General features: G+C 40.9%; 1 protein-coding gene across 1 annotated transcript in view; it reads left to right on the plus strand.

The window, feature by feature from the left end:
• CCDC38 (coiled-coil domain containing 38) overlaps positions 1 to 14,489 on the plus strand; it is a 44,389-nt gene that overhangs the window by 18,513 nt on the left and 11,387 nt on the right. Inside the window, exons 8-11 of the mRNA XM_027855803.1 lie at positions 5,216 to 5,267; positions 9,037 to 9,100; positions 12,298 to 12,449; positions 13,706 to 13,841. Of these exons, the coding sequence (XP_027711604.1) occupies positions 5,216 to 5,267; positions 9,037 to 9,100; positions 12,298 to 12,449; positions 13,706 to 13,841 (404 nt within the window). The remainder of the gene's footprint in view (positions 1 to 5,215; positions 5,268 to 9,036; positions 9,101 to 12,297; positions 12,450 to 13,705; positions 13,842 to 14,489) is intronic.

A 14,489-nucleotide genomic window follows, 5' to 3' on the forward strand; every position in this document is an offset into this window, starting at 1 on the left:
GGATGTAGTTTCCTTCCTGGTCTCTTTTAATTATATCTATTTTTGCTTTTGCTTTGTCTGAGATCAGCATTGCTACCCCTGCTTTTTTTTACTTCAGTTGAAACACAATATATTCTGCTCCAGCCTTTTACCTTTACTCTATGTATATCCCTTTGCATCAACTGTGTTTCCTGTAGACAACATATTGTAGGTTTATGGTTCTTAATCCACTCTGCTATTCACTTCTATTTTATGGGAGAGTTTATCCCATTCACATTCACAGTTATGATTATTATCTGTGTCTTCCTCTCCGTCCTATTTCCCTCCCCCCTCATTTATGCTTTTTTCTGTCCTTTTTCCCTTTCCCTCCTCAGTAGAGTTTTGGTTTCAACCACCATCCCCCTCAGTCTGCCCTCCCTTCTATTATCCCCCTCCCTTTTCTTTTCCCTTTACCCTTTCTACTTCCTAAAGGGTAAGTTAGATTTGTATACCTAACTGATTATGTTATTCTCTCTTTGAGCCAAATGTGATGACAGTAAGGTTCAAACAATGCTCAAAAAGTTTATGTTGTTATTGGGATTAATTTTTTCTTAAATATTGGGTAGAATTTGCTTGTAAATCCATCTGGTCCAGAGGATTTTTTTCCAGGTAGCTCATTTATGTCTTGTTCAATTTCCTTTTCAAGATAGAGTTATTTAATTATTCCATTTCCTCTTCTGCTAATCTGGGCAATTTATATTTTTGTAAATATTCATCAATTTTACAGACATGGAATTGGGCAAAATTACTCCTGATAATTGCTTTAATTTCATTTTCATTGGCAGTACATTCACCCTTTCATTTTTGATACTAGTAATTTGGTTTTCTTTTTTTTTTTTAATCAAATTAACCAAGGGTTTGTCTATTTTATTAGTTTTTCATAAAACACATAGTAGGATCTTAATAAATGCTTGTTGATTGATTGAGGAGGGCACACCTGGAGGGACTGGGCTAGGGCCCAGGGGTAGCCTTGAGGCTGTAGGTTCCCTATCTCTGGAGGCTGCTATAGGGTAAGTATATTCATGAGGCCTGAAATGAATTAGGGCCCTGAGTGACCAGGGAGGGCTCTATAAAGAAGGCAGCATCTGCTGAAATGGGAGACATATGGAGGAGCTGCAGGAGGAGAGACAACAGGGGCAGTGAATAGTTCACTTTGGTACTGTATAGGTGGTGGGTTGGTAGTACAACATGAGGCTTGGAAAGGTGCCTCAGTTCCAGAATGTAAAGTCCTCTGAACACCAGGAAAGGGAGTGTGACTTGATTGGCAAGTCATCTCGCTGTTTTTCAGTCCTTTGTTAAGTTTTGTGTTACTCTTGTTGTTCAGTCATTTTAGTCATGCCCAACTCTTCGTGACTCCTTTTGATGTTTTCTTGGCAGAGATGCTGGAGTGGTTTGCCGTTTCCTTTTCCAGCTTATTTGACAAATGAGGAAATTGAGGCAAACAAGGAGGGTCCCACAGCTAGTAAGTGTCTGAGGCCAGATTTGAACTCAGGAAGATGGGTTTTCCTGACTCTATCCACTGAGCTACCTAGCTGCTCTACCTACCTCTCTAGAGAACAAATATAAAGAGAATAGGTAGATAGATGGATAAATAGAGAGATAGATAGATAGATGGATAGATAGATAGATAGATAGATAGATAATAGATCAATCAATCAATGCAAGGTGATTAAACACAAGGTAGGGAGGGACAGTAATAATCATTGTAATGATAATAAATTTTATTTTATTTAGCAAGTGGATTCTGAGCTGCCAATGGGACATCCAAGTGGAGATGTCCCATAGGCAGATGGATTTGCAGGTCTAGAGCTAAGAAGAGAGGTCAGTCTTGGAGGTATAGATTTTGGAGTTATCAGTACAGAGGTGGTTGAAGGCATGGGAGTGTATGAGCCTGCCATAGTAAGGGCAGTTAAAAAAGAGAAAGGAAGAGTCATAAGGAAACACGCATAGGGAACACCCACATCAACTGGGGCCAGTAAGGCGCTAGAGATAAGAGAAGGCTTGATATCTCAATCCTACAACCTGTTACTAAAAGTTATAACACCTCTCTCTGTCTCTCTCTGTGTCTCTCTGTGTTTTTCTCTCTGTCTCTTTCTCTGTCTCTCCCCTCCCCTCCTTTTAGGGTCACTACCTACTCCAAAGAGTCGAGCGTCCAGGGAAAACACTGAGATGATCAAGACGTTGAATATGGAAGACTCTGGCCGTTTAAAAAGTTTTCAACTGGAGTCTCAAGGGTCTGAGGCCCCCTCCCAAAGAAAGAAAAACTCAGAAGGTGGCCATCTCAAAGCCTAGGAAAGGGACCTGTACTTTCATCAAGGATCAAGATTAATAATGATTGTCAGCATATGGATCACGTCTACACTAGCCAGATGAAATGCTCTGCTTATATGTGAAAGGGGGGTGGGGGAAGGAGACTTTCGAATCTTGAATCATGGGGGCTGCTCCGTGCCCAAAGGTCTCCAGCAGTACCATAGGGCTATGAAGGGAGAAGAGAAGGGGGTGAGGAGCCTTGGGCTCCTGAGTCCCTGCCAGGCCTTCTAAGATCAACAATATGTACAGTTTCTCATTTCCCAGTTTCAGACCTGAATTTAATTGTAGGTAAAAATGTCCCTTGGTAAGTCAGGTCTCACTGCCTGATCTTTTGTTATTGTTGAGGGGGGAGAAAGGGGAGAGAGAGTGCTTTGATAAATAGTTGACTCAAGGAGGCAGTTGGTGGCTGAGAAGTTAAGTGTCTCCTACATCCGTTATAATTCATTCATTCTGAAACTAGGTGACACAGTGGATACAGTGCCAGGCCTGGAGTCAGGAAGACCTGAGTTCAAATCTAGCTAGCCTCAGATACTTACTAGTGGTGTGACCCTGGGCAAATCGCTTAACCTCTGTATGCCTCAGTTTCCCCCTATGTAAACTGGGGATAATGGTAACACCTATCTCCTAGGGTTGTTGTGAGGATCAAAAGAGACAATATTTGTAAAGTGCTTAGCACAGTGCCTGGCACATATATTCTCTGTGTTGTAGATAAATCATAGTCAGGAGTCAATATTTTTTTAAAAAGATATAAGATAATTAGATGCTAATTTTATGACAACAATATGTTTCTGCTATGTCCTCTATGTCACACATCAAGGTTTAATGGTGAGAACTTAGTTGTATAAAATTTTGATTATCTATATTTTAAGAAAAACAACATAGCACAGATAGAAAAACTGCCTCAGAACCAGGAAGACCTTTGGTCAAGTTCTGACTTTGATACATATTGGCTGTGTCACCTGGGCTAGTCACTGAGCCTCTCCGTTCTCCGGACCATTCTCTAGGATTCTCTAGGAGCTCCACCAGCAAAGTTTCCTTATCCAGGGAACTCCCTGTACTAATGAAATCACAGCTCCCATCCCTATCTTATATTTTACACTTGGAATTTTTAAACCTTAGATTTAATAACAAATAAGCTCTGTTGAGGAGAGCAGGGCAGAAAACATAAAAAATTTGGTGCTCCAAGGGCAGTTAGGAGGCATCTTGGGAATAGAGGAGAGGGGAGTAGTGGAAGAGAGATGTGGGATGGTGCTTAAAACTCCAATATTATCTATTTCCTAATTTTGCCTAGGACCAACCCTGAGCACTGAGACCAAAGGTGCACAATTTCAGGCATGGGTTTCCTTGGGGCTAATCTACTAGTGACAAGTCTATTTCAGTAAAACAGATGTAACCCCCCCCAAAAAAAAATTTGGTCTAATTTTGTTGTTCAGTCACTTTAGTTTTGTCTGACTCTTCATGACCCCTTTTGAGGTTTTCTTGGTAGAGATACTGGTTTGCCATTTCCTTCTCCAGCTCATTTTACAGATCAGGAAACTGAGGCAAACAGGGTGAAGTGACTTGCCCAGGGTCACACAGCCAGTAAATATCTGAGGCTGGATTTGAACTCATCTTCCTGACTCCAGCTCACTGTGCCACCTAGCTTCCCATAGGTCTAATTCAGCAGTCTTATAGTAAGAATGTAAATTCCTCAAGGGCAGGAAGTATCTCGCTTCTTATACTTGGACCCCCCAGCAACTAGCACAATGCCTGGCACATAATAAGCATTTAATAAGTACTTGTTGATTAAATACCTCTGAATGTGTGTGTGCTGGCACCAGGACCAGCACAAAAAAAAATTAAACACACTTTCCGCCCCTAATTGAGGAGCTTACATTTCAGGTGGAGGCGGTAAAATAGTTACACGAAAGTATAATTCATTTAAACTATAAGTTTATAGGAAAACTCGTATAGTGGAAATAGTGGAATAGTGGAATGGTGGAAAGAGGGCTGGACTTGAACTGACTCAAGTCTTAGCTTTGCCATTTAGTGACTGTATGACCTTGGGCAAGTTTTTGTTCTTCTCCGAGTCTTAGTTTCTCCATTTGTAAAATAAGAGGGTTGCACTGGCCCAGCTCTAGGTCTCTGATCCTCTGACCTGTAAGGTCACTTCCGTATGTAAAGCTATGATTGTATGAAAGGTACAGATGGAGAGGAACCATGTGAGAGAAGTCTGGAAAAGGATGTAGTGGGACCGTGAATGCCAGTTTGGAGTTATTTGGTAGGTGATAGGGAGCTATAGAAGGTTTTTTTCAGTTGGATAGGGGTAGCAGAGGGGAGGGGTACCACAATCAGACCTCTATATTAGGAAAAGAGAACGTAGAAGCAGGGAGACTAGTTCGGAACTCCTCCAGTAGTCCAGGTAAGCAGTAATGAAAGTCTGACCTGGGGGGTAAGGGCGTGGGGTGAGGGTGACAACAGAGAAAGAAAGAAAGGGTCAAGGAGATGGAATTAACAAGACTTGGCAATTAGCTGGGTAGGAGAGGTGACAGAGGGGGAGACGCAGGATTGAACCCTCAGATACTAGCTATGTGACTCTTGTCAAGACCTATGGTACTCTGGGTTAAGACCTCCTGGGTCTCAGTTTCCTCATTTGTAAAATGAGAGGGTCGGCCTCCATGCCTTCCGAGGATCCTTCTAGCATTGTCAGTCTCTGATCCTATGAGGACGTTAGCTTTTAGCTTATGAGGAAGTTAAGCTTAACTTATGTTCTATGCAGTAACAAAATGCCATGAATATATCCACACAGAGAATGCATATTCTAGTGACTATAAAATCTTTTTAATTGTGTTATTTTTTTCCTTAAAAAAAAAAAAAACAACCTCACAAACCAACCTCCACGAAGAAGAAAGAAAGTCAAAAAAAGTTTCACCTGAAAAAAAGAAACCCGAATCACCAAAGTAAAGTATGAAATTAATTACCTCTCTTGAAACAGTTGTTATCAGAAGTCCATACCAAAGGACTATGAGGCGTGTGGTCAGGTATAAAAATCCAGCATGGCAGGATCTGCCGGGGGCCCTAGCAAAGCATTTGGGAGCCCACGGTCATCTCCCTGCCGTGATGAAGCATTAAAATGTGGTTTCAGTGCAGGCAATATTGGAAGGAGGGAATGGGTGAAGACAGCTCTGAGGTCGAATAGGGTGAAATTGAGAGAATTTAGGCTACGTTGCCTCCGTCATCCAGAGGCAAGGTCATATGCTGGATCCAAGGGGTCAAGATGGGGAGGGAAGAAACTGTGGAACAGTGAAGGAGAAGGAGACCAGATCATGCAGCAGAACGTGTCCTGCATCTCTCCTTACTGCCTCTGTGACCTCGGGCAAGTCACTTCAGTTTCCTTATCTGTAAAGTAATAGGATTGGTGTAGATAACTTCTAATACGTACTTTTCCAGCTCTAAATCTGTGACCCTATGATCCCATGATATCAGATTCAGTCTAGTAGAGCTCATTAGAATTTTTTCTGCTGACCTCGTTCCCCGTATCAGGATAGATAGATAACAAGCATTTATTAAGTACCTACTATGGCCCAAGCACTGTGCTAAGCGCTTTCCAAATATTATTTCATTTTATATTCACAACCACTTTGGGAGATAGATGCTATCACCCCCATTTTACAGATGAGGAAACCGAGGCAGAGGTAAAGTGAGTTGTGTAGGGTCTGGAATTCAGGTCTTCCTGACTCCAGGTCTAGGACTCGTCTGCACCACCTACTTGCCCCTAGGGGAGAGGAAAATGGGGGCGATGGGGAAGGGCGAATGCGGTAATGCAGAAATGGCATCAGGCAACTGTAACTAAGGTAACACATGGAGCTAGCGGTCTTCTGTTCCCCATGGGCGGCTCCAGGTAGTGCGCTCTGCTGCTCTCTACTGCCCCCAGTGGAGAGTCCTTGGTATTGCCCCGCCAATGAGGAGTAATGTAACTCTCTGTCATTGAGCACACTCTCTTTTTAACTGTGTCGAGGTCTTCTTACCTTGGAAAATGTATCCCTTCCCCTCCTGCCTGTTGCAGCTCGGGATTCTGCCCGTCCTCATCAGCAAGACCTTCTTGCTGAGGGTACACTGCTCCCTTTTTCTAACGCTTCCATCACCCTTTAATCACCTAAAGACTTAATCAGAATATCTGCTTCGGTTAACCAAAGCAAAGGATCTGCTTCTAGGGCTGTGAGTGTTCCTGTGACACATTCCAGGTTCGTGGACCTAAAGCTGGAGGAGACCTCAGCGGTCATCTAATCCAACCCCCTCATTTTACAGATGAGGAAACTGAGGCCCAGAGGGTTCAAGAGACTTTCTCAAAGTCACACAGGTAGTAAACTTTAGAAGTGGGATTTGGAGGCTGTTTCGTTTGACCCCAGGTCTAGTGACTCCAAAGCCCAGGGCCTCTACCTCTGTCCCACATTGTTCAGGTTTGGTAAACAAAAATAACAGACTCAGAGAAAGAGAAAAATGGGTGTAAGTATGCCAATATGTATAATACACATATAGTGAGATATATTGTTTATTCAATCTATAGTCATTCAACAAGCATTTAAGTGCCTACTATGTGCCAGAAAGGTTGGTAGGTGACCCAGTGGATAGAGGGCCAGGCCTAGAATGAGGAAGACTCATCTTCCTGAGTTCAAATCTGGTCTCAGGCTCTTACTAGCTGTGTGACCCTGGGCAAGTCATTTATCCCTGTTTGCCTCAGTTTCTTCATCTGTAAAATGAGCTGGAGAAGGAATTGGCAAATCACTCCAGGATCTTTGCCAAGAAAAACTCAAATCGGGTCACAAAGAGTAGACACAACTGAAAAATGACTGGACAACAACAGCAAATGTGCCAGGAATTTGCCTAGGTTCTGGGGATGCAAAGAAAAATGAAACAATTCTTGTCCTCAAAGAACTTAAGTAACAAAATGTATGTTTTCCTATTTGTGGATGTGCATTTGGATTCTCAGAGCACCTTGCAGTATCTCCCTTGCTCCCGTAAAGGTGCTTACAGATTGAAAAACACTACAAAAGGCATTCTGAAATTGCAGAGATCAGTGTGAACTGGAGGAGACAGGGCCATAACTAGGGTGTGTAGACTAGTGTCTAGCCTCAGGGCGTTGACATTCAGTAGGTGCAAAAAATTTTTAAATGATTTTTAAGTATTATAATTTTTTTAAAAATCTGTGACATTTCCTTGTTGACAACATAAGCATCCCTCAGTAGCCAGCTAGCCTAACCCATACCTAAATATAAATCCTCTCCATCGCATCCCCAAGTGGTCATCCAGTTTATGTGTGGAGACCTCCACAGAAAGGGAAACCTATGACCTCCTGGAGTAGCACATTCCATTTTTGGAGAGTGCTCATTGCTGAGAAGTTTTTCCATGCTTCATTGCACTTGTTACTTCATTTATTTCTGGAAGCTGCATTTTATATCAGAAATTGTGCTGGCTCCAGAGTCAGAGGTTTGGGTTTTGATACCTATGGTTTGTGTGAACTTGGGCAGGTCACGTCTCTTTCTGTAAAATGAGGGGAGAGGACTAGTTGGCCTCTAATAACTTATGCTTGCTTTTTTTTTCATTAAACTTTATTTGTTCAAATAACAAAAATATCATTTCTTTCCATTATTTCCACTCCCCTTGGGGGAAAAAAAAGAAAAATTAAACCCTTGTAACCAATATACATAGGCAAGTAAAGCTACTTCCAACATGGGCCATGTTTAAAAACATATACCCATTTCCTTTCTGTCTGGAGGTGGTATCCTGCTTTATCGATGGTCCTCTTTGAATCATGCATTGTGATCAGACTTCTTAAGTGGATCAGAAATTGTTTGTCTTTACAATGCTTTTGTTATTATGTAAATTGTTCTCCATGTTCTGCTCACTTCACTCTGCATTAATTCATATGAGTTTTCCCTGAAACTGTCTTTTTCATCATTTCTTACAGCACAATAGTATTACATAAGCCATAATTTATTCAGCCATTCTCCAATCGATGAGTACCTCCTTTGTTTCTAATTTCTTTGCCATAACAAAAAGAGCTGCCAGAATATTTTTATACATATGAGTTTTTTTTTCTCCTCTTTCTTTGATCTCTGTGGGGCATAGGCCTAATAGCAGAATTACTAGGTCAAAGGATATGCAAAATGTGATGATTTGGGGGGCATAGTTCTAAATTGCTTTCCAGAATGGCTGGACCACTTCAATAGAACACTAATAGGCTGGTACCATTTTCCGTTTTTTGGTCAACTTTGCCAGTCTGTTGGGTATGAGATAGAACTTCATGTCTCTTTAGTTTGCATTATATAATTGTTAGTGATTTAGAGCATTTTTCCCATATAGCTATTGATAACTTTTGTATATTTTGTAACCGCTGCTTTTTATGGTACTTTTTATGGTATTAGAGCTTGTAGAAAGAAGCCAGTAACCAGCCCACATGATGTGATCATTATTTGTCAACTGATAAATTGATGGAATTGAGGACATATTGAGTCATTGTGTCCCTAATAGACTAGGCAAGCTGCTGAAATGGTGTTGCTCCTTAGAATCCGATTCTTAAAGCACTACTAAATCAATTTCTATTCCATGACAGTTTTTTTCCATGAAAAAAAATAACTTGGTAAAAAAAGAAAACAACACAAGATAAATGGGAAGAAATGAGACGAAAGAGGCAGTAACTTAATTTTTCTTTTTTCTTTTTCTGGACAGGGCTGCAAGTATTAGCTCAGAAGACAGTTTGGATTTTGGTATTGATGAAGTAGACTGCGATTTGGTAACCAAATGATATTTCTTGATTTATTTAAATACTTGTTCAGTGGAAAAATCATGGACATATGTCTTCTTTTAAAATCTTACTTTTGGGGAATTTCAAACACTTCTCAAACTTTCTCTAAGGTTACATAGACATTCTCTATTTACATATAATTACAACATTGTTATCAGGACACACCTAGATGAAATGCATTTTTTTGGGAGGACCACAGATGACTGAAGAATGATCTTTCCATAAAACATGAGGGCCTAGGAAACACACTTCCGAGTGTCCTTTTCCCCTTTACTCTCCTATTTCCCTACTTTTCACCAGCCCTCTTATCTCCCTCTCTTCTTTCCCTTCTGTCTTAAACTCAGTTAAATTAAAATTTAAACTTTTAATCAGTGGATTAAAAGATTTGGGGCTTGAAAAAACCATAAATGTCACCTAGTTCAATCCTTTCATTTTACAGATGAGGAAATTGAGGCCCAGAAACATAAATTGACTTGCTCAAAGTTATATACATATTAAGTGGTACCATTAGAATTCAAACCAAGTTCTCTTTTCTTTCTTTACTTTGTTCCTTTTCCTTTCATGTGGTACCTTTATTTGATTAACAGATATCTATTGAGCGCCCACTATGTGTAAGGCACTGTGCTGGATCCTGGTACTGTCTCCACATGTAGCATGGGGGTGTTGTGTGACTTAAAGGGAAGTAAAATATACATCTTTAGCTTCTTCTTTCCCCATCCTTCTCCAAGAGAGACCTTAATTCCTGCCAGGAGGAAAAGCAGGAGGTTGGTGCCAGAAGTGGCCACTCCACTCTCCTCAGAGAGAGAGGGTACTGAGTTAGAATTATATCTATCTGCTCCCTTAAATATTATTAGTCTAGGGGATGTGATTTTCAGGTTTAAGTTAACTTCTGATGACTGTTTCATTATTGGGGGAGGAGGACTCCAAACTTTATATCTAAGACTTGACTCTTTTCCCACCAAGTACCAATTCCATAATAAATACATTTAGCAATTATCAAAGAAACTCATTTATCCAAATTATATCAAAACAGAAATTGGAGAAAGTATACATAGAAGGATTTATGCCAGACAATACAGAGAGAAGGAGCTATCCCATTGGGAGTTGGGTAACTCAGCTCATCCGAGAGAGAGAGATTTCACACAAGGGGAAGTTCCCTTGATGAGTACACACAAAATGAGTCAGGGACATGATGGAGATTGCCAGCTCCTTCCATGTCAGCTTCTTGCCAGAGTCTTCAGCAACCTGAATTAGGGTTGGCATCATTCATCTTCTCTCTGGAGGACCAGAAGAACCTGAAGCCATTGTAAAGGGCAAAGAGACTGAAGAACTCACTCTCTTTCTCTCTCTCTCTCATTTTTGCCACCTCCACCCCACCTCCTGACACAGGTGCAGGGCATTGTTCTCCACCAGTAAGAAGAGAGTCCCAGACCAACGGCCTTTGGGACTGCGGCCACATGGCAGTCAGAAGAAGCAATACAAGGACACTGTCAAGGTCTCTCTAAAGAACTTTGGAATTGATTGTGTGACACGGGAGATGCTGGTACAGGACCTCCCAGCATGGCGTGCCCTCATCAGAGAAGGTGCTGTGCTATATAAGCAAAGTAGAATTAAAGTAACTCCAAAGAAATGCGAGATGAGCAAGTTTAGAGAATCTACTCCAGATGCTCATATGGACTATTTGTGCCCGACCTGGGGTAGAACATTCCGAGCTCATATTTGTCAGCCGCGGTCGGAAGCTCTTTACCTTGACTCCAGCATAGGGTTGTCATTTTGGTCCTCTTTGTGAATGAAAGTCAACAACAACAATACTCTAGATACAAGGACAAAACCCCAAACAGTCGCTGCCCTCAAGAGGCTTAGATTCTTCCTTCACCCTTTTCCCCTCTAGACCATTCTGTATTCATTTTTTGCTGTTTCTTTATTCCACCTCTATGTCCCCCTTTCTCTCCTTTTACTCTTGTATGGGATGTGTTATGTACATATAATTGCCCCCCCTCCAATAAAAAATAAGCTACAGTAACTAGGTGGACCTAGAGTACGGAAGACCTGAATTTGAATCCTAAAGTCTTAGATACTAGCTATACACCTCTCAGTCTCAGTTTTCATCATTTGTAAAATGGAGAGCATAATTAGCACGTACCCTTCAGAGTCGTTGTGAGAAATAAATGAGATGGGGTTTGTGAAAGGCTTAAGTGCTAGCTATTTTTTATTATTATTTGAGGTTAGAGACTTTCATTTTTGTTTTTGTATTCTCAGGGTCTTGCATAGTACCTGGCACATAGTAGATGCTTAATCAATGCCTAGGGGCAGGCAGGTGACACAGTGTTTAGAGTACCACCTAGAGTCTGGAAGATTCATCTTCCTGAGTTCAAATCTGGCCTCAAACACCTACTAGTTGTGTGACCCTGGGCAAGTCACTTCACCCTGATTGCCTCAGTTTCCTCATCTGTAAAATGAACTGGAGAAGGAAATGGCAAACCACTCCAGTATCTTTGGCTAATAAATAGTAATAATAACAATAATAATGAATGAGGGTAGCTATGTGGCAAAGTGGATAGAACGCCAAGCCTGGAGTCAGCAAGACTCATCTTTCCCAGTTCAAATCCAGCCTCAGACACTTACCAGCTGTGTGTGACCCTGGGTAAGTCACTTCCCCCTGTTTGCCCCAGTTTCCTCATCTGTAAAATGGACTGGAGAAAGAAATGGCAAGCCACTCCAGTATCTCTGCCAAGAAAACCCCAAATGGGGTCACAAAGAGTCAGACATGACCAAAAAAATGACTGAATGACAAAATCAATGCATATTGATTGATTGATGCTCTCCATATCTGCCTTCTTTTTTCCTTCTCCCTGTTGTTCTATCTGCTTCTCCTCACCTTTCCCACTCCCCCACTTTGGGAAATTTCTTGCCTGACCAAATAACCACTTGATTACCCTTTCAGAATCCAGCCTCTTTTTTACCTGACTCCCCATCCCTGCCCAATACATCTCTCCCTCTAGCATCACTCCTTCACCCTGGTCTTCTTCTCCATGTTCTTTATCACCCATCACCAGGACCATGTTCCTCCACTGTGTGACATTGTTTTAAACTAAAAAAAAAAATCAGCCTGAAGCTAATTGTGTGCTTTATGGGGTAAGTCTTTAAAGAGGAGCACAACACTGTGTCTTTTAAAAATTGAATAGGAACCAGAGCTTTACTTCAAAGAACCAGAAGAGTTACTTCAGGTCCTCACCAAGCTGGAGGAGCAGAATCTTACTTTGGTACAATATTCCCAAGATATTGATGAAACTCTAGAAGATGTATCAAAAAGAGAAAAAGCTATACAAGATAAAGTGTAAGCCATCCAAAACAGGGAAGGAATTTCTAAGTTTGGTCCCAAATTTCTCATGTTCTTTTTCTTATCTAGGGTTGGGGTTTTTTTGTTTTTGTTTTTTTTCTTTTTTTGGTTTGGGTTTTTTTGGTGTTGTTTTTAAAAATCTAATAGGGATAGAAACTGGACCTATGATTTCATTCCTATAGGGAACTCCCAGAAGAGAAAGCTTCGTCTACCAATGCATATTGTTGGCAGCCTGTCTCTAACTTATAGCATTATAAAGTTATGTAGGGCACTGAAAGGTTACGTAACCTAGCCAGGGCCACAGGACTTGAGCCTTCATCATCTTGGTTCTGAAGCCAGCCTCTAACCACCACGCCACACTGCCTCTATACGTTGTGCCTAAGCTGCATATAATAATTATAATGGTCGTTTTCGGAGATTGGGGATTGGGGCCTGTCCACAGATGTGAAACATTGTGTATAATGTCTGATTTTTTTCAATGTATTAATAGATGTTGCTGAATGCTTTTCACTTTTTAAAAAATAAAATTCTTTGTTATAAGAAATATACCTCTAGCAGGCAGAGGGGGATAGATTCAGGGGGCAAATCTAGGTGATGTAAAAACTAAAGATATCAATAAAAATGTATTTTTAGGGGAAAAACAAAGAAAAAAATTCTAGTGTTTAGGGATGGTCCTAGGAGGAAGAGAATAGTCAGGGTTTCCCTAATGAAGGGTAAAAGACACTGCAGGTAACATCTTCTTGGGAGGTACATCTTCTTCTGGGAGTGTGGTGACAGAGAGCATAGGATGCCAATACTGAAAACAAGCTCACCAGTTGCTACCAACATCTTCTGATTTGTGTGGGAAGGAATGAGGTCACCAGAAGTCCTAGGCAGCAAGGTAGGGTCCAGGTGGTGATATTTTCATCATTTCTTCTTATTAAAGATTGTAAAGTGAATGGATGGCTATGTAGATGGCACCCAGCAAGATGTGTTTTTATGGATTACAGCTTCAGAGATTTGGAAGGCACTCTGGTCTAATTGACTGAGTTTGAAAGACCTTACTCAACTCAACTGTCCATTCATAAACCATATATTAGGGTGCAGCAATTTCTATGTCTAATTAATTTAGTTAATTCTATGTCTAGTTATTTCCTTTGGTTCTTCTTAGGTAGAGGGTGAGAGTTTTTAATCTTGTCCCCCAGTTCTGGAAATTCACCCTATTAAAGCTCTGTATTCATGGATTACACTGTCTTTTTCTTCTTTTGTAACAGGAATAGCAGCATAGAAGCTCTATTGGATCAAAAAGAAATGCTTAAGAATAACTGTGCTCGAGAAGAAGAAAAAGCAGCAGAATTGGAATTAAGATCGAGGCTATTTAGTTTTGGCGAGTTTAATTCAGAAGTTCAGGTAATGGCTTACACTTATAGAGAGCCTAGCTTCTAATTCCTGTATACAGTTATTTATCCCTTCTACATCGAGGAACAGGCGCTGCCTCTTTTCCCCCCTCTCCTCCAGTGTTTTGGAAAATCCTGGTGAAATTTTTTGAAGAAGTCTGATTTTTTTTTCTTTTTCTTCTGTGGAGTGTTTACAGTTTTCTTGTAAAATGTGGGTTAAGTATCTGGTCATAGGCTTTATGTTGTCTGTTGGCCTTTAAATGTCATCTGCGGCTTCCACAAAACTCTCCCAAAATTCCCATTTCATTTCTATTCTGATCCACAAGATATTGAAACCCATGATGTGGAAGGGATAACTGCATACACGATCTAGAGAGAGTTTAGTACAATAGCTTGGAATCAAAAGACTTGATTTTAAATCCTAGCTCTTGCCATTTACTACCTGTGTTATGAGCAACTTACTTCGCTTCCCTGGGTCTCGGTTTCCTCAGCTGTAAAATAAGAGCCTTTGAGATAGCTTCCATCTCTTCTGAGAGTTCCCTATGTGAATGAAATCATAGGTTTATGATCCTATGATGGTGTGGTGTTCAAGAAACCCCCAAATCTACCTTCGCTAAAAGAGAAAGTAAATTACCTTGGTTTTAAAGTTTTCCATGGACAA

The sequence above is a fragment of the Vombatus ursinus genome, unplaced genomic scaffold, assembly GCF_900497805.2.
Source record: "Vombatus ursinus unplaced genomic scaffold, bare-nosed wombat genome assembly UNPS02011334.1, whole genome shotgun sequence".
Taxonomy (NCBI): domain Eukaryota; kingdom Metazoa; phylum Chordata; class Mammalia; order Diprotodontia; family Vombatidae; genus Vombatus; species Vombatus ursinus.